At 71.0% G+C, this 24,006-nt stretch overlaps 2 protein-coding genes across 3 annotated transcripts in view; both read right to left on the bottom strand.

Moving 5' to 3' along the window:
• Positions 1-24,006, bottom strand: part of LOC139040160 (mucin-3A-like) — a 54,750-nt gene that overhangs the window by 28,731 nt on the left and 2,013 nt on the right. The gene's annotated exons all lie outside the window — the stretch shown is intronic.
• LOC139040239 (pneumococcal serine-rich repeat protein-like) lies at positions 54-23,440 on the bottom strand. The gene is made up of 2 exons (XM_070485371.1): positions 284-23,440; positions 54-71 (listed from the first exon to the last, which is right to left on the bottom strand). Exons 1-2 carry the CDS (start codon positions 23,438-23,440, stop codon positions 54-56), a joined length of 23,175 nt encoding a protein of 7,724 aa, XP_070341472.1.

Below are 24,006 nucleotides of genomic sequence, written 5' to 3'. Positions count from 1 at the left end.
CAGGGGCCGTGACGGAGGGGGCCGGGCTGGAAGTGTCAGCGGGAGCGGTGCTCTCAGAGGTGCTGGCCGGGCTGACAGTGCCAGGGCCAGGGGCAGAGGCAGAGGCAGAGGCAGAGGCAGAGGCAGAGGCAGGGGTGGACGTGGCGTGGGTGGCAGGCAGCGTGGTAAGCGGGGCGGAAGGAGGGGGAGCGAGGGTGGCCAAAGTGGAGACGGGTCCCGTGGCCGGGGGAGGCGGAGAGGACACAGGCGGAGCGGTGGGTGGCGCGAAGGTGCTGGAGGTCACCGGAGGAGGCGAGGTGGGGGACGGTGGGGAGGAGACGGCATTGGTGTTGGTGGGAGCGAGGGAGGACGTGACAGGGGCAGGAGCAGTGAGGGCTGTCGTGAGAGCCTCTGGAGGCAGGGCGGGGGTAGGAGGCAGTGTGGTTCTCCAGGTGGATGGGGCGTGAGAGGTGGTGTCGGTCGGGCTGCCTGTGTGCGTGGTGGCTGCGGTGGAGGAGGGTGGTCCCGTGGCGGGGGTGGAGGTCGGGTAGGCATGGGTGGGAGTGGGTGGCGGGGTGGATCCCGCGGTTGTGCGCCGGGTGAGGGTGCTGCTTGCATGCGGGGTGCTGCCCTCTGGGTGCGTGGTGCCGGGAGAGGAGCCTGCGGACGTGGCCGGAATAGTGGTGGAGGGGGACGGAGAAGAGGGGCGAGGGGTGCTGGTGAGCGTGGGCGGCAGAGGGGGCGTCGTGGCAGAGGTGGTGGTGCCACCGGGCGTGGTTTCTGTACGTAGGCTGGCGGGGGATGAAGGGACCGCGTGCGTGGGGGCCGCCGAGGGGCTGGAGGCAGCGAGTATGGAGGTGAGGTGGGTGGTGGCGGCCAAGGCACCGGTGGTCGGCGCGGAGGTGGGGGTGATGGTGGCCGGTGGTGTGGTCGGGTGGCCTGTACTGACCGCTGAGGACGGGGCGAGGACTGTGGATGCCTGCGCGGTGTGGGAGGTCGGCGGAGGCGGGCTTCCTGCCGATGTGGTGGCGCTGGCTGTGGAGTAGAGGGTGGAGGAAGAGGCCCCGGGCGGGCTGTGTGGTGTTGCAGGGGCGGGCGTGGTGCCCATGCTCGTGGGAGCGGCCGTGGCTGTGTGTGGAGTGGAGGCCGTGGGGGCAGGGGCCGTCACGGAGGGGGCCGGGCTGGAAGTGTCAGCGGGAGCGGTGCTCTCAGAGGTGCTGGCTGGGCTGACAGTGCCAGGGCCAGGGGCCGAGGCAGAGGCAGAGGCAGAGGCAGAGGCAGGGGTGGACGTGGCATGGGTGGCAGGCAGCGTGGTAAGCGGGGCGGAAGGAGGGGGAGCGAGGGTGGCCAAAGTGGAGATGGGTCCCGTGGCCGGGGGAGGCGGAGAGGACACAGGCGGAGCGGTGGGTGGCGCGAAGGTGCTGGAGTTCACCGGAGGAGGCGAGGTGGGGGACGGTGGGGAGGAGACGGCATTGTTGTTGGTGGGAGCGAGGGAGGACGTGTCGGGGGCAGGAGCAGTGAGGGCTGTCGTGAGAGCCTCTGGAGGCAGGGCGGGGGTAGGAGGCAGTGTGGTTCTCCAGGTGGATGGGGCGTGAGAGGTGGTGTCGGTCGGGCTGCCTGTGTGCGTGGTGGCTGCGGTGGAGGAGGGTGGTCCCGTGGCGGGGGTGGAGGTCGGGTAGGCATGGGTGGGAGTGGGTGGCGGGGTGGATCCCGCGGTTGTGCGCCGGGTGAGGGTGCTGCTTGCAGGCGGGGTGCTGCCCTCTGGGTGCGTGGTGCCGGGAGAGGAGCCTGCGGACGTGGCCGGAATAGTGGTGGAGGGGGACGGAGAAGAGGGGCGAGGGGTGCTGGTGAGCGTGGGCGGCAGAGGGGGCGTCGTGGCAGAGGTGGTGGTGCCACCGGGCGTGGTTTCTGTACGTAGGCTGGCGGGGGATGAAGGGACCGCGTGCGTGGGGGCCGCCGAGGGGCTGGAGACAGCGAGTGTGGAGGTGAGGTGGGTGGTGGCGGCCAAGGCACCGGTGGTCGGCGCGGAGGTGGGGGTGATGGTGGCCGGTGGTGTGGTCGGGTGGCCTGTACTGACCGCTGAGGACGGGGCGAGGACTGTGGATGCCTGCGCGGTGTGGGAGGTCGGCGGAGGCGGGCTTCCTGCCGATGTGGTGGCGCTGGCTGTGGAGTAGAGGGTGGAGGAAGAGGCCCCGGGCGGGCTGTGTGGTGTTGCAGGGGCGGGCGTGGTGCCCATGCTCGTGGGAGCGGCCGTGGCTGTGTGTGGAGTGGTGGCCGTGGTGGCCGGGGCCGTGACGGAGGGGCCCGGGCTGGACGTGTCAGCGGGAGCGGTGCTCTCAGAGGTGCTGGCCGGGCTGACAGTGCCAGGGCCAGGGTCAGAGGCATAGGCAGAGGCAGAGGCAGAGGCAGGGGTGGACGTGGCGTGGGTGGCAGGCAGCGTGGTAAGCGGGGCGGAAGGAGGGGGAGCGAGGGTGGCCAAAGTGGAGACGGGTCCCGTGGCCGGGGGAGGCGGAGAGGACACAGGCGGAGCGGTGGGTGGCGCGAAGGTGCTGGAGGTCACCGGAGGAGGCGAGGTGGGGGACGGTGGGGAGGAGACGGCATTGGTGTTGGTGGGAGCGAGGGAGGACGTGACGGGGGCAGGAGCAGTGAGGGCTGTCGTGAGAGCCTCTGGAGGCAGGGCGGGGGTAGGAGGCAGTGTGGTTCTCCAGGTGGATGGGGCGTGAGAGGTGGTGTCGGTCGGGCTGCCTGTGTGCGTGGTGGCTGCGGTGGAGGAGGGTGGTCCCGTGGCGGGGGTGGAGGTCGGGTAGGCATGGGTGGGAGTGGGTGGCGGGGTGGATCCCGCGATTGTGCGCCGGGTGAGGGTGCTGCTTGCAGGCGGGGTGCTGCCCTCTGGGTGCGTGGTGCCGGGAGAGGAGCCTGCGGACGTGGCCGGAATAGTGGTGGAGGGGGACGGAGAAGGGGGGCGAGGGGTGCTGGTGAGCGTGGGCGGCAGAGGGGGCGTCGTGGCAGAGGTGGTGGTGCCACCGGGCGTGGTTTCTGTACGTAGGCTGGCGGGGGATGAAGGGACCGCGTGCGTGGGGGCCGCCGAGGGGCTGGAGACAGCGAGTGTGGAGGTGAGGTGGGTGGTGGCGGCCAAGGCACCGGTGGTCGGCGCGGAGGTGGGGGTGATGGTGGCCGGTGGTGTGCTCGGGTGGCCTGTACTGACCGCTGAGGACGGGGCGAGGACTGTGGATGCCTGCGCGGTGTGGGAGGTCGGCGGAGGCGGGCTTCCTGCCGATGTGGTGGCGCTGGCTGTGGAGTAGAGGGTGGAGGAAGAGGCCCCGGGCGGGCTGTGTGGTGTTGCAGGGGCGGGCGTGGTGCCCATGCTCGTGGGAGCGGCCGTGGCTGTGTGTGGAGTGGAGGCCGTGGGGGCAGGGGCCGTGACGGAGGGGGCCGGGCTGGAAGTGTCAGCGGGAGCGGTGCTCTCAGAGGTGCTGGCCGGGCTGACAGTGCCAGGGCCAGGGGCAGAGGCAGAGGCACAGGCAGCGGCAGGGGTGGACGTGGCGTGGGTGGCAGGCATCGTGGTAAGCGGGGCGGAAGGAGGGGGAGCGAGGGTGGCCAAAGTGGAGACGGGTCCCGTGGCCGGGGGAGGCGGAGAGGACACAGGCGGAGCGGTGGGTGGTGCGAAGGTGCTGGAGGTCACCGGAGGAGGCGAGGTGGGGGACGGTGGGGAGGAGACGGCATTGGTGTTGGTGGGAGCGAGGGAGGACGTGACGGGGGCAGGAGCAGTGAGGGCTGTCGTGAGAGCCTCTGGAGGCAGGGCGGGGGTAGGAGGCAGTGTGGTTCTCCAGGTGGATGGGGCGTGAGAGGTGGTGTCGGTCGGGCTGCCTGTGTGCGTGGTGGCTGCGGTGGAGGAGGGTGGTCCCGTGGCGGGGGTGGAGGTCGGGTAGGCATGGGTGGGAGTGGGTGGCGGGGTGGATCCCGCGGTTGTGCGCCGGGTGAGGGTGCTGCTTGCAGGCGGGGTGCTGCCCTCTGGGTGCGTGGTGCCGGGAGAGGAGCCTGCGGACGTGGCCGGAATACTGGTGGAGGGGGACGGTGAAGGGGGGCGAGGGGTGCTGGTGAGCGTGGGCGGCAGAGGGGGCGTCGTGGCAGAGGTGGTGGTGCCACCGGGCGTGGTTTCTGTACGTAGGCTGGCGGGGGATGAAGGGACCGCGTGCGTGGGGACCGCCGAGGGGCTGGAGGCAGCGAGTGTGGAGGTGAGGTGGGTGGTGGCGGCCAAGGCACCGGTGGTCGGCGCGGAGGTGGGGGTGATGGAGGCCGGTGGTGTGGTCGGGTGGCCTGTACTGACCGCTGAGGACGGGGCGAGGACTGTGGATGCCTGCGCGGTGTGGGAGGTCGGCGGAGGCGGGCTTCCTGCCGATGTGGTGGCGCTGGCTGTGGAGTAGAGGGTGGAGGAAGAGGCCCCGGGCGGGCTGTGTGGTGTTGCAGGGGCGGGCGTGGTGCCCATGCTCGTGGGAGCGGCCGTGGCTGTGTGTGGAGTGGAGGCCGTGGGGGCAGGGGCCGTGACGGAGGGGGCCGGGCTGGAAGTGTCAGCGGGAGCGGTGCTCTCAGAGGTGCTGGCCGGGCTGACAGTGCCAGGGCCAGGGGCAGAGGCAGAGGCAGAGGCAGAGGCAGAGGCAGCGGCAGGGGTGGACGTGGCGTGGGTGGCAGGCAGCGTGGTAAGCGGGGCGGAAGGAGGGGGAGCGAGGGTGGCCAAAGTGGAGACGGGTCCCGTGGCCGGGGGAGGCGGAGAGGACACAGGCGGAGCGGTGGGTGGCGCGAAGGTGCTGGAGTTCACCGGAGGAGGCGAGGTGGGGGACGGTGGGGAGGAGACGGCATTGGTGTTGGTGGGAGCGAGGGAGGACGTGACGGGGGCAGGAGCAGTGAGGGCTGTCGTGAGAGCCTCTGGAGGCAGGGCGGGGGTAGGAGGCAGTGTGGTTCTCCAGGTGGATGGGGCGTGAGAGGTGGTGTCGGTCGGGCTGCCTGTGTGCGTGGTGGCTGCGGTGGAGGAGGGTGGTCCCGTGGCGGGGGTGGAGGTCGGGTAGGCATGGGTGGGAGTGGGTGGCGGGGTGGATCCCGCGGTTGTGCGCCGGGTAAGGGTGCTGCTTGCAGGCGGGGTGCTGCCCTCTGGGTGCGTGGTGCCGGGAGAGGAGCCTGCGGACGTGGCCGGAATAGTGGTGGAGGGGGACGGAGAAGGGGGGCGAGGGGTGCTGGTGAGCGTGGGCGGCAGAGGGGGCGTCGTGGCAGAGGTGGTGGTGCCACCGGGCGTGGTTTCTGTACGTAGGCTGGCGGGGGATGAAGGGACCGCGTGCGTGGGGGCCGCCGAGGGGCTGGAGGCAGCGAGTGTGGAGGTGAGGTGGGTGGTGGCGGCCAAGGCACCGGTGGTCGGCGCGGAGGTGGGGGTGATGGTGGCCGGTGGTGTGGTCGGGTGGCCTGTACTGACCGCTGAGGACTGGGCGAGGACTGTGGATGCCTGCGCGGTGTGGGAGGTCGGCGGAGGCGGGCTTCCTGCCGATGTGGTGGCGCTGGCTGTGGAGTAGAGGGTGGAGGAAAGGGCCCCGGGCGGGCTGTGTGGTGTTGCAGGGGCGGGCGTGGTGCCCATGCTCGTGGGAGCGGCCGTGGCTGTGTGTGGAGTGGAGGCCGTGGGGGCAGGGGCCGTGACGGAGGGGGCCGGGCTGGACGTGTCAGCGGGAGCGGTGCTCTCAGAGGTGCTGGCCGGGCTGACAGTGCCAGGGCCAGGGGCAGAGGCAGAGGCAGAGGCAGAGGCAGAGGCAGCGGCAGGGGTGGACGTGGCGTGGGTGGCAGGCAGCGTGGTAAGCGGGGCGGAAGGAGGGGGAGCGAGGGTGGCCAAAGTGGAGACGGGTCCCGTGGCCGGGGGAGGCGTAGAGGACACAGGCGGAGCGGTGGGTGGTGCGAAGGTGCTGGAGGTCACCGGAGGAGGCGAGGTGGGGGACGGTGGGGAGGAGACGGCATTGGTGTTGGTGGGAGCGAGGGAGGACGTGACGGGGGCAGGAGCAGTGAGGGCTGTCGTGAGAGCCTCTGGAGGCAGGGCGGGGGTAGGAGGCAGTGTGGTTCTCCAGGTGGATGGGGCGTGAGAGGTGGTGTCGGTCGGGCTGCCTGTGTGCGTGGTGGCTGCGGTGGAGGAGGGTGGTCCCGTGGCGGGGGTGGAGGTCGGGTAGGCATGGGTGGGAGTGGGTGGCGGGGTGGATCCCGCGGTTGTGCGCCGGGTGAGGGTGCTGCTTGCATGCGGGGTGCTGCCCTCTGGGTGCGTGGTGCCGGGAGAGGAGCCTGCGGACGTGGCCGGAATAGTGGTGGAGGGGGACGGAGAAGAGGGGCGAGGGGTGCTGGTGAGCGTGGGCGGCAGAGGGGGCGTCGTGGCAGAGGTGGTGGTGCCACCGGGCGTGGTTTCTGTACGTAGGCTGGCGGCGGATGAAGGGACCGCGTGCGTGGGGGCCGCCGAGGGGCTGGAGGCAGCGAGTATGGAGGTGAGGTGGGTGGTGGCGGCCAAGGCACCGGTGGTCGGCGCGGAGGTGGGGGTGATGGTGGCCGGTGGTGTGGTCGGGTGGCCTGTACTGACCGCTGAGGACTGGGCGAGGACTGTGGATGCCTGCGCGGTGTGGGAGGTCGGCGGAGGCGGGCTTCCTGCCGATGTGGTGGCGCTGGCTGTGGAGTAGAGGGTGGAGGAAGAGGCCCCGGGCGGGCTGTGTGGTGTTGCAGGGGCGGGCGTGGTGCCCATGCTCGTGGGAGCGGCCGTGGCTGTGTGTGGAGTGGAGGCCGTGGGGGCAGGGGCCGTGACGGAGGGGGCCGGGCTGGAAGTGTCAGCGGGAGCGGTGCTCTCAGAGGTGCTGGCCGGGCTGACAGTGCCAGGGCCAGGGGCAGAGGCAGAGGCAGAGGCAGAGGCAGAGGCAGCGGCAGGGGTGGACGTGGCGTGGGTGGCAGGCAGCGTGGTAAGCGGGGCGGAAGGAGGGGGAGCGAGGGTGGCCAAAGTGGAGACGGGTCCCGTGGCCGGGGGAGGCGGAGAGGACACAGGCGGAGCGGTGGGTGGCGCGAAGGTGCTGGAGGTCACCGGAGGAGGCGAGGTGGGGGACGGTGGGGAGGAGATGGCATTGGTGTTGGTGGGAGCGAGGGAGGACGTGACGGGGGCAGGAGCAGTGAGGGCTGTCGTGAGAGCCTCTGGAGGCAGGGCGGGGGTAGGAGGCAGTGTGGTTCTCCAGGTGGATGGGGCGTGAGAGGTGGTGTCGGTCGGGCTGCCTGTGTGCGTGGTGGCTGTGGTGGAGGAGGGTGGTCCCGTGGCGGGGGTGGAGGTCGGGTAGGCATGGGTGGGAGTGGGTGGCGGGGTGGATCCCGCGGTTGTGCGCCGGGTGAGGGTGCTGCTTGCATGCGGGGTGCTGCCCTCTGGGTGCGTGGTGCCGGGAGAGGAGCCTGCGGACGTGGCCGGAATAGTGGTGGAGGGGGACGGAGAAGAGGGGCGAGGGGTGCTGGTGAGCGTGGGCGGCAGAGGGGGCGTCGTGGCAGAGGTGGTGGTGCCACCGGGCGTGGTTTCTGTACGTAGGCTGGCGGCGGATGAAGGGACCGCGTGCGTGGGGGCCGCCGAGGGGCTGGAGGCAGCGAGTATGGAGGTGAGGTGGGTGGTGGCGGCCAAGGCACCGGTGGTCGGCGCGGAGGTGGGGGTGATGGTGTCCGGTGGTGTGGTCGGGTGGCCTGTACTGACCGCTGAGGACGGGGCGAGGACTGTGGATGCCTGCGCGGTGTGTGAGGTCGGCGGAGGCGGGCTTCCTGCCGATGTGGTGGCGCTGGCTGTGGAGTAGAGGGTGGAGGAAGAGGCCCCGGGCGGGCTGTGTGGTGTTGCAGGGGCGGGCGTGGTGCCCATGCTCGTGGGAGCGGCCGTGGCTGTGTGTGGAGTGGAGGCCGTGGGGGCAGGGGCCGTGACGGAGGGGGCCGGGCTGGAAGTGTCAGCGGGAGCGGTGCTCTCAGAGGTGCTGGCCGGGCTGACAGTGCCAGGGCCAGGGGCAGAGGCAGAGGCAGAGGCAGCGGCAGGGGTGGACGTGGCGTTAGTGGCAGGCATCGTGGTAAGCGGGGCGGAAGGAGGGGGAGCGAGGGTGGCCAAAGTGGAGACGGGTCCCGTGGCCGGGGGAGGCGGAGAGGACACAGGCGGAGCGGTGGGTGGTGCGAAGGTGCTGGAGGTCACCGGAGGAGGCGAGGTGGGGGACGGTGGGGAGGAGACGGCATTGGTGTTGGTGGGAGCGAGGGAGGACGTGACGGGGGCAGGAGCAGTGAGGGCTGTCGTGAGAGCCTCTGGAGGCAGGTCGGGGGTAGGAGGCAGTGTGGTTCTCCAGGTGGTTGGGGAGTGAGAGGTGGTGTCGGTCGGGCTGCCTGTGTGCGTGGTGGCTGCGGTGGAGGAGGGTGGTCCCGTGGCGGGGGTGGAGGTCGGGTAGGCATGGGTGGGAGTGGGTGGCGGGGTGGATCCCGCGGTTGTGCGCCGGGTGAGGGTGCTGCTTGCAGGCGGGGTGCTGCCCTCTGGGTGCGTGGTGCCGGGAGAGGAGCCTGCGGACGTGGCCGGAATAGTGGTGGAGGGGGACGGAGAAGAGGGGCGAGGGGTGCTGGTGCGCGTGGGCGGCAGAGGGGGCGTCGTGGCAGAGGTGGTGGTGCCACCGGGCGTGGTTTCTGTACGTAGGCTGGCGGGGGATGAAGGGACCGCGTGCGTGGGGACCGCCGAGGGGCTGGAGGCAGCGAGTGTGGAGGTGAGGTGGGTGGTGGCGGCCAAGGCACCGGTGGTCGGCGCGGAGGTGGGGGTGATGGAGGCCGGTGGTGTGGTCGGGTGGCCTGTACTGACCGCTGAGGACGGGGCGAGGACTGTGGATGCCTGCGCGGTGTGGGAGGTCGGCGGAGGCGGGCTTCCTGCCGATGTGGTGGCGCTGGCTGTGGAGTAGAGGGTGGAGGAAGAGGCCCCGGGCGGGCTGTGTGGTGTTGCAGGGGCGGGCGTGCTGCCCATGCTCGTGGGAGCGGCCGTGGCTGTGTGTGGAGTGGAGGCCGTGGGGGCAGGGGCCGTCACGGAGGGGGCCGGGCTGGAAGTGTCAGCGGGAGCGGTGCTCTCAGAGGTGCTGGCCGGGCTGACAGTGCCAGGGCCAGGGGCAGAGGCAGAGGCAGAGGCAGCGGCAGGGGTGGACGTGGCGTGGGTGGCAGGCAGCGTGGTAAGCGGGGCGGAAGGAGGGGGAGCGAGGGTGGCCAAAGTGGAGACGGGTCCCGTGGCCGGGGGAGGCGGAGAGGACACAGGCGGAGCGGTGGGTGGCGCGAAGGTGCTGGAGTTCACCGGAGGAGGCGAGGTGGGGGACGGTGGGGAGGAGACGGCATTGGTGTTGGTGGGAGCGAGGGAGGACGTGACGGGGGCAGGAGCAGTGAGGGCTGTCGTGAGAGCCTCTGGAGGCAGGTCGGGGGTAGGAGGCAGTGTGGTTCTCCAGGTGGTTGGGGAGTGAGAGGTGGTGTCGGTCGGGCTGCCTGTGTGCGTGGTGGCTGCGGTGGAGGAGGGTGGTCCCGTGGCGGGGGTGGAGGTCGGGTAGGCATGGGTGGGAGTGGGTGGCGGGGTGGATCCCGCGGTTGTGCGCCGGGTGAGGGTGCTGCTTGCAGGCGGGGTGCTGCCCTCTGGGTGCGTGGTGCCGGGAGAGGAGCCTGCGGACGTGGCCGGAATACTGGTGGAGGGGGACGGTGAAGGGGGGCGAGGGGTGCTGGTGAGCGTGTGCGGCAGAGGGGGCGTCGTGGCAGAGGTGGTGGTGCCACCGGGCGTGGTTTCTGTACGTAGGCTGGCGGGGGATGAAGGGACCGCGTGCGTGGGGACCGCCGAGGGGCTGGAGGCAGCGAGTGTGGAGGTGAGGTGGGTGGTGGCGGCCAAGGCACCGGTGGTCGGCGCGGAGGTGGGGGTGATGGAGGCCGGTGGTGTGGTCGGGTGGCCTGTACTGACCGCTGAGGACGGGGCGAGGACTGTGGATGCCTGCGCGTTGTGGGAGGTCGGCGGAGGCGGGCTTCCTGCCGATGTGGTGGCGCTGGCTGTGGAGTAGAGGGTGGAGGAAGAGGCCCCGGGAGGGCTGTGTGGTGTTGCAGGGGCGGGCGTGGTGCCCATGCTCGTGGGAGCGGCCGTGGCTGTGTGTGGAGTGGAGGCCGTGGGGGCAGGGGCCGTGACGGAGGGGGCCGGGCTGGAAGTGTCAGCGGGAGCGGTGCTCTCAGAGGTGCTGGCCGGGCTGACAGTGCCAGGGCCAGGGGCAGAGGCAGAGGCAGAGGCAGCGGCAGGGGTGGACGTGGCGTTAGTGGCAGGCATCGTGGTAAGCGGGGCGGAAGGAGGGGGAGCGAGGGTGGCCAAAGTGGAGACGGGTCCCGTGGCCGGGGGAGGCGGAGAGGACACAGGCGGAGCGGTGGGTGGTGCGAAGGTGCTGGAGGTCACCGGAGGAGGCGAGGTGGGGGACGGTGGGGAGGAGACGGCATTGGTGTTGGTGGGAGCGAGGGAGGACGTGACAGGGGCAGGAGCAGTGAGGGCTGTCGTGAGAGCCTCTGCAGGCAGGGCGGGGGTAGGAGGCAGTGTGGTTCTCCAGGTGGATGGGGCGTGAGAGGTGGTGTCGGTCGGGCTGCCTGTGTGCGTGGTGGCTGCGGTGGAGGAGGGTGGTCCCGTGGCGGGGGTGGAGGTCGGGTAGGCATGGGTGGGAGTGGGTGGCGGGGTGGATCCCGCGGTTGTGCGCCGGGTGAGGGTGCTGCTTGCAGGCGGGGTGCTGCCCTCTGGGTGCGTGGTGCCGGGAGAGGAGCCTGCGGACGTGGCCGGAATACTGGTGGAGGGGGACGGTGAAGGGGGGCAAGGGGTGCTGGTGAGCGTGGGCGGCAGAGGGGGCGTCATGGCAGAGGTGGTGGTGCCACCGGGCGTGGTTTCTGTACGTAGGCTGGCGGGGGATGAAGGGACCGCGTGCGTGGGGGCCGCCGAGGGGCTGGAGGCAGCGAGTGTGGAGGTGAGGTGGGTGGTGGCGGCCAAGGCACCGGTGGTCGGCGCGGAGGTGGGGGTGATGGTGGCCGGTGGTGTGGTCGGGTGGCCTGTACTGACCGCTGAGGACGGGGCGAGGACTGTGGATGCCTGCGCGGTGTGTGAGGTCGGCGGAGGCGGGCTTCCTGCCGATGTGGTGGCGCTGGCTGTGGAGTAGAGGGTGGAGGAAGAGGCCCCGGGTGGGCTGTGTGGTGTTGCAGGGGCGGGCGTGGTGCCCATGCTCGTGGGAGCGGCCGTGGCTGTGTTTGGAGTGGAGGCCGTGGGGGCCGGGGCCGTCACGGAGGGGGCCGGGCTGGAAGTGTCAGCGGGAGCGGTGCTCTCAGAGGTGCTGGCCGGGCTGACAGTGCCAGGGCCAGGGGCAGAGGCAGAGGCAGAGGCAGCGGCAGGGGTGGACGTGGCGTTTGTGGCAGGCATCGTGGTAAGCGGGGCGGAAGGAGGGGGAGCGAGGGTGGCCAAAGTGGAGACGGGTCCCGTGGCCGGGGGAGGCGGAGAGGACACAGGCGGAGCGGTGGGTGGTGCGAAGGTGCTGGAGGTCACCGGAGGAGGCGAGGTGGGGGACGGTGGGGAGGAGACGGCATTGGTGTTGGTGGGAGCGAGGGAGGACGTGACAGGGGCAGGAGCAGTGAGGGCTGTCGTGAGAGCCTCTGCAGGCAGGGCGGGGGTAGGAGGCAGTGTGGTTCTCCAGGTGGATGGGGCGTGAGAGGTGGTGTCGGTCGGGCTGCCTGTGTGCGTGGTGGCTGCGGTGGAGGAGGGTGGTCCCGTGGCGGGGGTGGAGGTCGGGTAGGCATGGGTGGGAGTGGGTGGCGGGGTGGATCCCGCGGTTGTGCGCCGGGTGAGGGTGCTGCTTGCAGGCGGGGTGCTGCCCTCTGGGTGCGTGGTGCCGGGAGAGGAGCCTGCGGACGTCGCCGGAATACTGGTGGAGGGGGACGGTGAAGGGGGGCAAGGGGTGCTGGTGAGCGTGGGCGGCAGAGGGGGCGTCGTGGCAGAGGTGGTGGTGCCACCGGGCGTGGTTTCTGTACGTAGGCTGGCGGGGGATGAAGGGACCGCGTGCGTGGGGACCGCCGAGGGGCTGGAGGCAGCGAGTGTGGAGGTGAGGTGGGTGGTGGCGGCCAAGGCACCGGTGGTCGGCGCGGAGGTGGGGGTGATGGAGGCCGGTGGTGTGGTCGGGTGGCCTGTACTGACCGCTGAGGACGGGGCGAGGACTGTGGATGCCTGCGCGGTGTGGGAGGTCGGCGGAGGCGGGCTTCCTGCCGATGTGGTGGCGCTGGCTGTGGAGTAGAGGGTGGAGGAAGAGGCCCCGGGCGGGCTGTGTGGTGTTGCAGGGGCGGGCGTGGTGCCCATGCTCGTGGGAGCGGCCGTGGCTGTGTGTGGAGTGGAGGCCGTGGGGGCAGGGGCCGTGACGGAGGGGGCCGGGCTGGAAGTGTCAGCGGGAGCGGTGCTCTCAGAGGTGCTGGCCGGGCTGACAGTGCCAGGGCCAGGGGCAGAGGCAGAGGCAGAGGCAGCGGCAGGGGTGGACGTGGCGTTAGTGGCAGGCATCGTGGTAAGCGGGGCGGAAGGAGGGGGAGCGAGGGTGGCCAAAGTGGAGACGGGTCCCGTGGCCGGGGGAGGCGGAGAGGACACAGGCGGAGCGGTGGGTGGTGCGAAGGTGCTGGAGGTCACCGGAGGAGGCGAGGTGGGGGACGGTGGGGAGGAGACGGCATTGGTGTTGGTGGGAGCGAGGGAGGACGTGACGGGGGCAGGAGCAGTGAGGGCTGTCGTGAGAGCCTCTGGAGGCAGGGCGGGGGTAGGAGGCAGTGTGGTTCTCCAGGTGGTTGGGGCGTGAGAGGTGGTGTCGGTCGGGCTGCCTGTGTGCGTGGTGGCTGCGGTGGAGGAGGGTGGTCCCGTGGCGGGGGTGGAGGTCGGGTAGGCATGGGTGGGAGTGGGTGGCGGGGTGGATCCCGCGGTTGTGCGCCGGGTGAGGGTGCTGCTTGCAGGCGGGGTGCTGCCCTCTGGGTGCGTGGTGCCGGGAGAGGAGCCTGCGGACGTGGCCGGAATACTGGTGGAGGGGGACGGTGAAGGGGGGCGAGGGGTGCTGGTGAGCGTGGGCGGCAGAGGGGGCGTCGTGGCAGAGGTGGTGGTGCCACCGGGCGTGGTTTCTGTACGTAGGCTGGCGGGGGATGAAGGGACCGCGTGCGTGGGGACCGCCGAGGGGCTGGAGGCAGCGAGTGTGGAGGTGAGGTGGGTGGTGGCGGCCAAGGCACCGGTGGTCGGCGCGGAGGTGGGGGTGATGGAGGCCGGTGGTGTGGTCGGGTGGCCTGTACTGACCGCTGAGGACGGGGCGAGGACTGTGGATGCCTGCGCGGTGTGGGAGGTCGGCGGAGGCGGGCTTCCTGCCGATGTGGTGGCGCTGGCTGTGGAGTAGAGGGTGGAGGAAGAGGCCCCGGGCGGGCTGTGTGGTGTTGCAGGGGCGGGCGTGGTGCCCATGCTCGTGGGAGCGGCCGTGGCTGTGTGTGGAGTGGAGGCCGTGGGGGCAGGGGCCGTCACGGAGGGGGCCGGGCTGGAAGTGTCAGCGGGAGCGGTGCTCTCAGAGGTGCTGGCCGGGCTGACAGTGCCAGGGCCAGGGGCAGAGGCAGAGGCAGAGGCAGCGGCAGGGGTGGACGTGGCGTGGGTGGCAGGCAGCGTGGTAAGCGGGGCGGAAGGAGGGGGAGCGAGGGTGGCCAAAGTGGAGACGGGTCCCGTGGCCGGGGGAGGCGGAGAGGACACAGGCGGAGCGGTGGGTGGCGCGAAGGTGCTGGAGTTCACCGGAGGAGGCGAGGTGGGGGACGGTGGGGAGGAGACGGCATTGGTGTTGGTGGGAGCGAGGGAGGACGTGACGGGGGCAGGAGCAGTGAGGGCTGTCGTGAGAGCCTCTGGAGGCAGGGCGGGGGTAGGAGGCAGTGTGGTTCTCCAGGTGGATGGGGCGTGAGAGGTGGTGTCGGTCGGGCTGCCTGTGTGCGTGGTGGCTGCGGTGGAGGAGGGTGGTCCCGTGGCGGGGGTGGAGGTCGGGTAGGCATGGGTGGGAGTGGGTGGCGGGGTGGATCCCGCGGTTGTGCGCCGGGTGAGGGTGCTGCTTGCAGGCGGGGTGCTGCCCTCTGGGTGCGTGGTGCCGGGAGAGGAGCCTGCGGACGTGGCCGGAATACTGGTGGAGGGGGACGGTGAAGGGGGGCGAGGGGTGCTGGTGAGCGTGGGCGGCAGAGGGGGCGTCGTGGCAGAGGTGGTGGTGCCACCGGGCGTGGTTTCTGTACGTAGGCTGGCGGGGGATGAAGGGACCGCGTGCGTGGGGACCGCCGAGGGGCTGGAGGCAGCGAGTGTGGAGGTGAGGTGGGTCGTGGCGGCCAAGGCACCGGTGGTCGGCGCGGAGGTGGGGGTGATGGAGGCCGGTGGTGTGGTCGGGTGGCCTGTACTGACCGCTGAGGACGGGGCGAGGACTGTGGATGCCTGCGCGTTGTGGGAGGTCGGCGGAGGCGGGCTTCCTGCCGATGTGGTGGCGCTGGCTGTGGAGTAGAGGGTGGAGGAAGAGGCCCCGGGCGGGCTGTGTGGTGTTGCAGGGGCGGGCGTGGTGCCCATGCTCGTGGGAGCGGCCGTGGCTGTGTGTGGAGTGGAGGCCGTGGGGGCAGGGGCCGTGACGGAGGGGGCCGGGCTGGAAGTGTCAGCGGGAGCGGTGCTCTCAGAGGTGCTGGCCGGGCTGACAGTGCCAGGGCCAGGGGCAGAGGCAGAGGCAGAGGCAGAGGCAGAGGCAGCGGCAGGGGTGGACGTGGCGTGGGTGGCAGGCAGCGTGGTAAGCGGGGCGGAAGGAGGGGGAGCGAGGGTGGCCAAAGTGGAGACGGGTCCCGTGGCCGGGGGAGGCGGAGAGGACACAGGCGGAGCGGTGGGTGGTGCGAAGGTGCTGGAGGTCACCGGAGGAGGCGAGGTGGGGGACAGTGGGGAGGAGACGGCATTGGTGTTGGTGGGAGCGAGGGAGGACGTGACGGGGGCAGGAGCAGTGAGGGCTGTCGTGAGAGCCTCTGGAGGCAGGGCGGGGGTAGGAGGCAGTGTGGTTCTCCAGGTGGATGGGGTGTGAGAGGTGGTGTCGGTCGGGCTGCCTGTGTGCGTGGTGGCTGCGGTGGAGGAGGGTGGTCCCGTGGCGGGGGTGGAGGTCGGGTAGGCATGGGTGGGAGTGGGTGGCGGGGTGGATCCCGCGGTTGTGCGCCGGGTAAGGGTGCTGCTTGCAGGCGGGGTGCTGCCCACTGGGTGCGTGGTGCCGGGAGAGGAGCCTGCGGACGTGGCCGGAATAGTGGTGGAGGGGGACGGAGAAGGGGGGCGAGGGGTGCTGGTGAGCGTGGGCGGCAGAGGGGGCGTCGTGGCAGAGGTGGTGCTGCCACCGGGCGTGGTTTCTGTACGTAGGCTGGCGGGGGATGAAGGGACCGCGTGCGTGGGGACCGCCGAGGGGCTGGAGGCAGCGAGTGTGGAGGTGAGGTGGGTCGTGGCGGCCAAGGCACCGGTGGTCGGCGCGGAGGTGGGGGTGATGGAGGCCGGTGGTGTGGTCGGGTGGCCTGTACTGACCGCTGAGGACGGGGCGAGGACTGTGGATGCCTGCGCGTTGTGGGAGGTCGGCGGAGGCGGGCTTCCTGCCGATGTGGTGGCGCTGGCTGTGGAGTAGAGGGTGGAGGAAGAGGCCCCGGGCGGGCTGTGTGGTGTTGCAGGGGCGGGCGTGGTGCCCATGCTCGTGGGAGCGGCCGTGGCTGTGTTTGGAGTGGAGGCCGTGGGGGCCGGGGCCGTCACGGAGGGGGCCGGGCTGGAAGTGTCAGCGGGAGCGGTGCTCTCAGAGGTGCTGGCCGGGCTGACAGTGCCAGGGCCAGGGGCAGAGGCAGAGGCAGAGGCAGAGGCAGAGGCAGGGGTGGACGTGGCGTGGATGGCAGGCAGCGTGGTAAGCGGGGCGGAAGGAGGGGGAGCGAGGGTGGCCAAAGTGGAGACGGGTCCCGTGGCCGGGGGAGGCGGAGAGGACACAGGCGGAGCGGTGGGTGGTGCGAAGGTGCTGGAGGTCACCGGAGGAGGCGAGGTGGGGGACAGTGGGGAGGAGACGGCATTGGTGTTGGTGGGAGCGAGGGAGGACGTGACGGGGGCAGGAGCAGTGAGGGCTGTCGTGAGAGCCTCTGGAGGCAGGGCGGGGGTAGGAGGCAGTGTGGTTCTCCAGGTGGATGGGGTGTGAGAGGTGGTGTCGGTCGGGCTGCCTGTGTGCGTGGTGGCTGCGGTGGAGGAGGGTGGTCCCGTGGCGGGGGTGGAGGTCGGGTAGGCATGGGTGGGAGTGGGTGGCGGGGTGGATCCCGCGGTTGTGCGCCGGGTAAGGGTGCTGCTTGCAGGCGGGGTGCTGCCCACTGGGTGCGTGGTGCCGGGAGAGGAGCCTGCGGACGTGGCCGGAATACTGGTGGAGGGGGACGGTGAAGGGGGGCGGGGGGTGCTGGTGAGCGTGGGCGGCAGAGGGGGCGTCATGGCAGAGGTGGTGGTGCCACCGGGCGTGGTTTCTGTACGTAGGCTGGCGGGGGATGAAGGGACCGCGTGCGTGGGGGCCGCCGAGGGGCTGGAGGCAGCGAGTGTGGAGGTGAGGTGGGTGGTGGCGGCCAAGGCACCGGTGGTCGGCGCGGAGGTGGGGGTGATGGTGGCCGGTGGTGTGGTCGGGTGGCCTGTACTGACCGCTGAGGACGGGGCGAGGACTGTGGATGCCTGCGCGGTGTGGGAGGTCGGCGGAGGCGGGCTTCCTGCCGATGTGGTGGCCCTGGCTGTGGAGTAGAGGGTGGAGGAAGAGGCCCCGGGTGGGCTGTGTGGTGTTGCAGGGGCGGGCGTGGTGCCCATGCTCGTGGGAGCGGCCGTGGCTGTGTTTGGAGTGGAGGCCGTGGGGGCCGGGGCCGTCACGGAGGGGGCCGGGCTGGAAGTGTCAGCGGGAGCGGTGCTCTCAGAGGTGCTGGCCGGGCTGACAGTGCCAGGGCCAGGGGCAGAGGCAGAGGCAGAGGCAGAGGCAGAGGCAGGGGTGGACGTGGCGTGGATGGCAGGCAGCGTGGTAAGCGGGGCGGAAGGAGGGGGAGCGAGGGTGGCCAAAGTGGAGACGGGTCCCGTGGCCGGGGGAGGCGGAGAGGACACAGGCGGAGCGGTGGGTGGTGCGAAGGTGCTGGAGGTCACCGGAGGAGGCGAGGTGGGGGACAGTGGGGAGGAGACGGCATTGGTGTTGGTGGGAGCGAGGGAGGACGTGACGGGGGCAGGAGCAGTGAGGGCTGTCGTGAGAGCCTCTGGAGGCAGGGCGGGGGTAGGAGGCAGTGTGGTTCTCCAGGTGGATGGGGTGTGAGAGGTGGTGTCGGTCGGGCTGCCTGTGTGCGTGGTGGCTGCGGTGGAGGAGGGTGGTCCCGTGGCGGGGGTGGAGGTCGGGTAGGCATGGGTGGGAGTGGGTGGCGGGGTGGATCCCGCGGTTGTGCGCCGGGTAAGGGTGCTGCTTGCAGGCGGGGTGCTGCCCACTGGGTGCGTGGTGCCGGGAGAGGAGCCTGCGGACGTGGCCGGAATACTGGTGGAGGGGGACGGAGAAGGGGGGCGAGGGGTGCTGGTGAGCGTGGGCGGCAGAGGGGGCGTCGTGGCAGAGGTGGTGCTGCCACCGGGCGTGGTTTCTGTACGTAGGCTGGCGGGGGATGAAGGGACCGCGTGCGTGGGGGCCGCCGAGGGGCTGGAGGCAGCGAGTGTGGAGGTGAGGTGGGTGGTGGCGGCCAAGGCACCGGTGGTCGGCGCGGAGGTGGGGGTGATGGTGGCCGGTGGTGTGGTCGGGTGGCCTGTACTGACCGCTGAGGACGGGGCGAGGACTGTGGATGCCTGCGCGGTGTGGGAGGTCGGCGGAGGCGGGCTTCCTGCCGATGTGGTGGCGCTGGCTGTGGAGTAGAGGGTGGAGGAAGAGGCCCCGGGCGGGCTGTGTGGTGTTGCAGGGGCGGGCGTGGTGCCCATGCTCGTGGGAGCGGCCGTGGCTGTGTGTGGAGTGGAGGCCGTGGGGGCAGGGGCCGTCACGGAGGGGGCCGGGCTGGAAGTGTCAGCGGGAGCGGTGCTCTCAGAGGTGCTGGCCGGGCTGACAGTGCCAGGGCCAGGGGCAGAGGCAGAGGCAGAGGCAGCGGCAGGGGTGGACGTGGCGTTGGTGGCAGGCATCGTGGTAAGCGGGGCGGAAGGAGGGGGAGCGAGGGTGGCCAAAGTGGAGACGGGTCCCGTGGCCGGGGGAGGCGGAGAGGACACAGGCGGAGCGGTGGGTGGTGCGAAGGTGCTGGAGGTCACCGGAGGAGGCGAGGTGGGGGACGGTGGGGAGGGGACGGCATTGGTGTTGGTGGGAGCGAGGGAGGACGTGACAGGGGCAGGAGCAGTGAGGGCTGTCGTGAGAGCCTCTGGAGGCAGGGCGGGGGTAGGAGGCAGTGTGGTTCTCCAGGTGGATGGGGCGTGAGAGGTGGTGTCGGTCGGGCTGCCTGTGTGCATGGTGGCTGCGGTGGAGGAGGGTGGTCCCGTGGCGGGGGTGGAGGTCGGGTAGGCATGGGTGGGAGTGGGTGGCGGGGTGGATCCCGCGGTTGTGCGCCGGGTGAGGGTGCTGCTTGCAGGCGGGGTGCTGCCCTCTGGGTGCGTGGTGCCGGGAGAGGAGCCTGCGGACGTGGCCGGAATACTGGTGGAGGGGGACGGTGAAGGGGGGCGAGGGGTGCTGGTGAGCGTGGGCGGCAGAGGGGGCGTCGTGGCAGAGGTGGTGGTGCCACCGGGCGTGGTTTCTGTACGTAGGCTGGCGGGGGATGAAGGGACCGCGTGCGTGGGGACCGCCGAGGGGCTGGAGGCAGCGAGTGTGGAGGTGAGGTGGGTGGTGGCGGCCAAGGCACCGGTGGTCGGCGCGGAGGTGGGGGTGATGGTGGCCGGTGGTGTGGTCGGGTGGCCTGTACTGACCGCTGAGGACGGGGCGAGGACTGTGGATGCCTGCGCGGTGTGGGAGGTCGGCGGAGGCGGGCTTCCTGCCGATGTGGTGGCGCTGGCTGTGGAGTAGAGGGTGGAGGAAGAGGCCCCGGGCGGGCTGTGTGGTGTTGCAGGGGCGGGCGTGGTGCCCATGCTCGTGGGAGCGGCCGTGGCTGTGTGTGGAGTGGAGGCCGTGGGGGCAGGGGCCGTCACGGAGGGGGCCGGGCTGGAAGTGTCAGCGGGAGCGGTGCTCTCAGAGGTGCTGGCCGGGCTGACAGTGCGAGGGCCAGGGGCAGAGGCAGAGGCAGAGGCAGAGGCAGAGGCAGCGGCAGGGGTGGACGTGGCGTGGGTGGCAGGCAGCGTGGTAAGCGGGGCGGAAGGAGGGGGAGCGAGGGTGGCCAAAGTGGAGACGGGTCCCGTGGCCGGGGGAGGCGGAGAGGACACAGGTGGAGCGGTGGGTGGTGCGAAGGTGCTGGAGGTCACCGGAGGAGGTGAGGTGGGGGACAGTGGGGAGGAGACGGCATTGGTGTTGGTGGGAGCGAGGGAGGACGTGACGGGGGCAGGAGCAGTGAGGGCTGTCGTGAGAGCCTCTGGAGGCCGGGCGGGGGTAGGAGGCAGTGTGGTTCTCCAGGTGGATGGGGCGTGAGAGGTGGTGTCAGTCGGGCTGCCTGTGTGCGTGGTGGCTGCGGTGGAGGAGGGTGGTCCCGTGGCGGGGGTGGAGGTCGGGTAGGCATGGGTGGGAGTGGGTGGCGGGGTGGATCCCGCGGTTGTGCGCCGGGTGAGGGTGCTGCTTGCAGGCGGGGTGCTGCCCTCTGGGTGCGTGGTGCCGGGAGAGGAGCCTGCGGACGTGGCCGGAATAGTGGTGGAGGGGGACGGAGAAGGGGGGCGAGGGGTGCTGGTGAGCGTGGGCGGCAGAGGGGGCGTCGTGGCAGAGGTGGTGGTGCCACCGGGCGTGGTTTCTGTACGTAGGCTGGCGGGGGATGAAGGGACCGCGTGCGTGGGGGCCGCCGAGGGGCTGGAGGCAGCGAGTATGGAGGTGAGGTGGGTGGTGGCGGCCAAGGCACCGGTGGTCGGCGCGGAGGTGGGGGTGATGGTGGCCGGTGGTGTGGTCGGGCGGCCTGTACTGACCGCTGAGGACGGGGCGAGGACTGTGGATGCCTGCGCGGTGTGGGAGGTCGGCGGAGGCGGGCTTCCTGCCGATGTGGTGGCGCTGGCTGTGGAGTAGAGGGTGGAGGAAGAGGCCCCGGGCGGGCTGTGTGGTGTTGCAGGGGCGGGCGTGGTGCCCATGCTCGTGGGAGCGGCCGTGGCTGTGTGTGGAGTGGAGGCCGTGGGGGCAGGGGCCGTCACGGAGGGGGCCGGGCTGGAAGTGTCAGCGGGAGCGGTGCTCTCAGAGGTGCTGGCCGGGCTGACAGTGCCAGGGCCAGGGGCCGAGGCAGAGGCAGAGGCAGAGGCAGAGGCAGGGGTGGACGTGGCGTGGGTGGCAGGCAGCGTGGTAAGCGGGGCGGAAGGAGGGGGAGCGAGGGTGGCCAAAGTGGAGACGGGTCCCGTGGCCGGGGGAGGCGGAGAGGACACAGGTGGAGCGGTGGGTGGTGCGAAGGTGCTGGAGGTCACCGGAGGAGGTGAGGTGGGGGACAGTGGGGAGGAGACGGCATTGGTGTTGGTGGGAGCGAGGGAGGACGTGACGGGGGCAGGAGCAGTGAGGGCTGTCGTGAGAGCCTCTGGAGGCCGGGCGGGGGTAGGAGGCAGTGTGGTTCTCCAGGTGGATGGGGCGTGAGAGGTGGTGTCAGTCGGGCTGCCTGTGTGCGTGGTGGCTGCGGTGGAGGAGGGTGGTCCCGTGGCGGGGGTGGAGGTCGGGTAGGCATGGGTGGGAGTGGGTGGCGGGTTGGATCCCGCGGTTGTGCTCCGGGTGAGGGTGCTGCTTGCAGGCGGGGTGCTGCCCTCTGGGTGCGTGGTGCCGGGAGAGGAGCCTGCGGACGTGGCCGGAATAGTGGTGGAGGGGGACGGAGAAGGGGGGCGAGGGGTGCTGGTGAGCGTGGGCGGCAGAGGGGGCGTCGTGGCAGAGGTGGTGGTGCCACCGGGCGTGGTTTCTGTACGTAGGCTGGCGGGGGATGAAGGGACCGCGTGCGTGGGGGCCGCCGAGGGGCTGGAGGCAGCGAGTGTGGAGGTGAGGTGGGTGGTGGCGGCCAAGGCACCGGTGGTCGGCGCGGAGGTGGGGGTGATGGTGGCCGGTGGTGTGGTCGGGTGGCCTGTACTGACCGCTGAGGACGGGGCGAGGACTGTGGATGCCTGCGCGGTGTGGGAGGTCGGCGGAGGCGGGCTTCCTGCCGATGTGGTGGCGCTGGCTGTGGAGTAGAGGGTGGAGGAAGAGGCCCCGGGCGGGCTGTGTGGTGTTGCAGGGGCGGGCGTGGTGCCCATGCTCGTGGGAGCGGCCGTGGCTGTGTTTGGAGTGGAGGCCGTGGGGGCCGGGGCCGTCACGGAGGGGGCCGGGCTGGAAGTGTCAGCGGGAGCGGTGCTCTCAGAGGTGCTGGCCGGGCTGACAGTGCCAGGGCCAGGGGCAGAGGCAGAGGCAGAGGCAGAGGCAGAGGCAGCGGCAGGGGTGGACGTGGCGTGGGTGGCAGGCAGCGTGGTAAGCGGGGCGGAAGGAGGGGGAGCGAGGGTGGCCAAAGTGGAGACGGGTCCCATGGCCGGGGGAGGCGGAGAGGACACAGGCGGAGCGGTGGGTGGCGCGAAGGTGCTGGAGGTCACCGGAGCAGGCGAGGAGGGGGACGGTGGGGAGGAGACGGCATTGGTGTTGGTGGGAGCGAGGGAGGACGTGACGGGGGCAGGAGCAGTGAGGGCTGTCGTGAGAGCCTCTGGAGGCAGGGCGGGGGTAGGAGGCAGTGTGGTTCTCCAGGTGGATGGGGCGTGAGAGGTGGTGTCGGTCGGGCTGCCTGTGTGCGTGGTGGCTGCGGTGGAGGAGGGTGGTCCCGTGGCGGGGGTGGAGGTCGGGTAGGCATGGGTGGGAGTGGGTGGCGGGGTGGATCCCGCGGTTGTGCTCCGGGTGAGGGTGCTGCTTGCAGGCGGGGTGCTGCCCTCTGGGTGCGTGGTGCCGGGAGAGGAGCCTGCGGACGTGGCCGGAATAGTGGTGGAGGGGGACGGAGAAGGGGGGCGAGGGGTGCTGGTGAGCGTGGGCGGCAGAGGGGCCGTCGTGGCAGAGGTGGTGGTGCCACCGGGCGTGGTTTCTGTACGTAGGCTGGCGGGGGATGAAGGGACCGCGTGCGTGGGGGCCGCCGAGGGGCTGGAGGCAGCGAGTGTGGAGGTGAGGTGGGTGGTGGCGGCCAAGGCACCGGTGGTCGGCGCGGAGGTGGGGGTGATGGTGGCCGGTGGTGTGGTCGGGTGGCCTGTACTGACCGCTGAGGACGGGGCGAGGACTGTGGATGCCTGCGCGGTGTGGGAGGTCGGCGGAGGCGGGCTTCCTGCTGATGTGGTGGCGCTGGCTGTGGAGTAGAGGGTGGAGGAAGAGGCCCCGGGCGGGCTGTGTGGTGTTGCAGGGGCGGGCGTGGTGCCCATGCTCGTGGGAGCGGCCCTGGCTGTGTGTGGAGTGGAGGCCGTGGGGGCCGGGGCCGTGACGGAGGGGGCCGGGCTGGACGTGTCAGCGGGAGCCTTGCTCTCAGAGGTGCTGGCCGGGCTGACAGTGCCAGGGCCAGGGGCAGAGGCAGAGGCAGAGGCAGCGGCAGGGGTGGACGTGGCGTGGGTGGCAGGCAGCGTGGTAAGCGGGGCGGAAGGAGGGGGAGCGAGGGTGGCCAAAGTGGAGACGGGTCCCGTGGCCGGGGGAGGCGGAGAGGACACAGGCGGAGCGGTGGGTGGCGCGAAGGTGCTGGAGGTCACCGGAGGAGGCGAGGTGGGGGACGGTGGGGAGGAGACGGCATTGGTGTTGGTGGGAGCGAGGGAGGACGTGACGGGGGCAGGAGCAGTGAGGGCTGTCGTGAGAGCCTCTGGAGGCAGGGCGGGGGTAGGAGGCAGTGTGGTTCTCCAGGTGGATGGGGCGTGAGAGGTGGTGTCGGTCGGGCTGCCTGTGTGCGTGGTGGCTGCGGTGGAGGAGGGTGGTCCCGTGGCGGGGGTGGAGGTCGGGTAGGCATGGGTGGGAGTGGGTGGCGGGGTGGATCCCGCGGTTGTGCGCCGGGTGAGGGTGCTGCTTGCAGGCGGGGTGCTGCCCTCTGGGTGCGTGGTGCCGGGAGAGGAGCCTGCGGACGTGGCCGGAATAGTGGTGGAGGGGGACGGAGAAGGGGGGCGAGGGGTGCTGGTGAGCGTGTGCGGCAGAGGGGGCGTCGTGGCTGAGGTGGTGGTGCCACCGGGCGTGGTTTCTGTACGTAGGCTGGCGGGGGATGAAGGGACCGCGTGCGTGGGGGCCGCCGAGGGGCTGGAGGCAGCTAGTGTGGATGTGACTTTGCTGGTTGCGTAGGTTTTTGGAGATTGCAGCAATGTTTCAGAAATGGGTTTCATGTAAGGAGATGTGGTCAGATTCATAGGTTTGTTTTCCGTCCTCCTGGGAGCGGGCAAAGTGATTTTGTGTGTGATGACTGGCCACGCTCCTGTGCCTTTCGAATGTGAGGATCTGCTCAGGGCAGTGTTGGGTACTCCTCCTTTGGGTAAAAGGTCAGTACAGTTGGCTGTGGCCATGGGCAAAGTTCCTGTAGTGTTGGTAGGAGACAGGAATTCATTTCTAGGTTGCGTTGTCTCCATAATACCACAAAGGTTTTTCACACCCCATAGAACACCACCAAGCTTACTCCCACCCCATTTTCCAGATACGTATCACAAAAGGTAGGAAGTTCCATCACTTATTCCCCATCACGGGCAGTTTGGTTTTGGGGCCTTTCAGATTCTGAAGGCCAACATCTGTCCACTCCTCGACGCACTCCACTGTCTCTCAAAGGGGAGTGGGGGTGCCTCGGTCCCTTGCGCACCTTGTCTGAGTGACCGACCTTCCAGCCCCAGGATGGCCTGGGCTGAGCATGTGGGTTCAGCTGAGGCTCCTGCCTCCTCTGCTCGCCACCCCATCCCTTGCT

This window comes from Equus asinus, chromosome 14, assembly GCF_041296235.1.
Source record: "Equus asinus isolate D_3611 breed Donkey chromosome 14, EquAss-T2T_v2, whole genome shotgun sequence".
Taxonomy (NCBI): Eukaryota; Metazoa; Chordata; class Mammalia; order Perissodactyla; family Equidae; genus Equus; species Equus asinus.
Note: the sequence above shows the minus strand (reverse complement) of the source record. Positions and strands in the feature narration are given on the sequence as shown.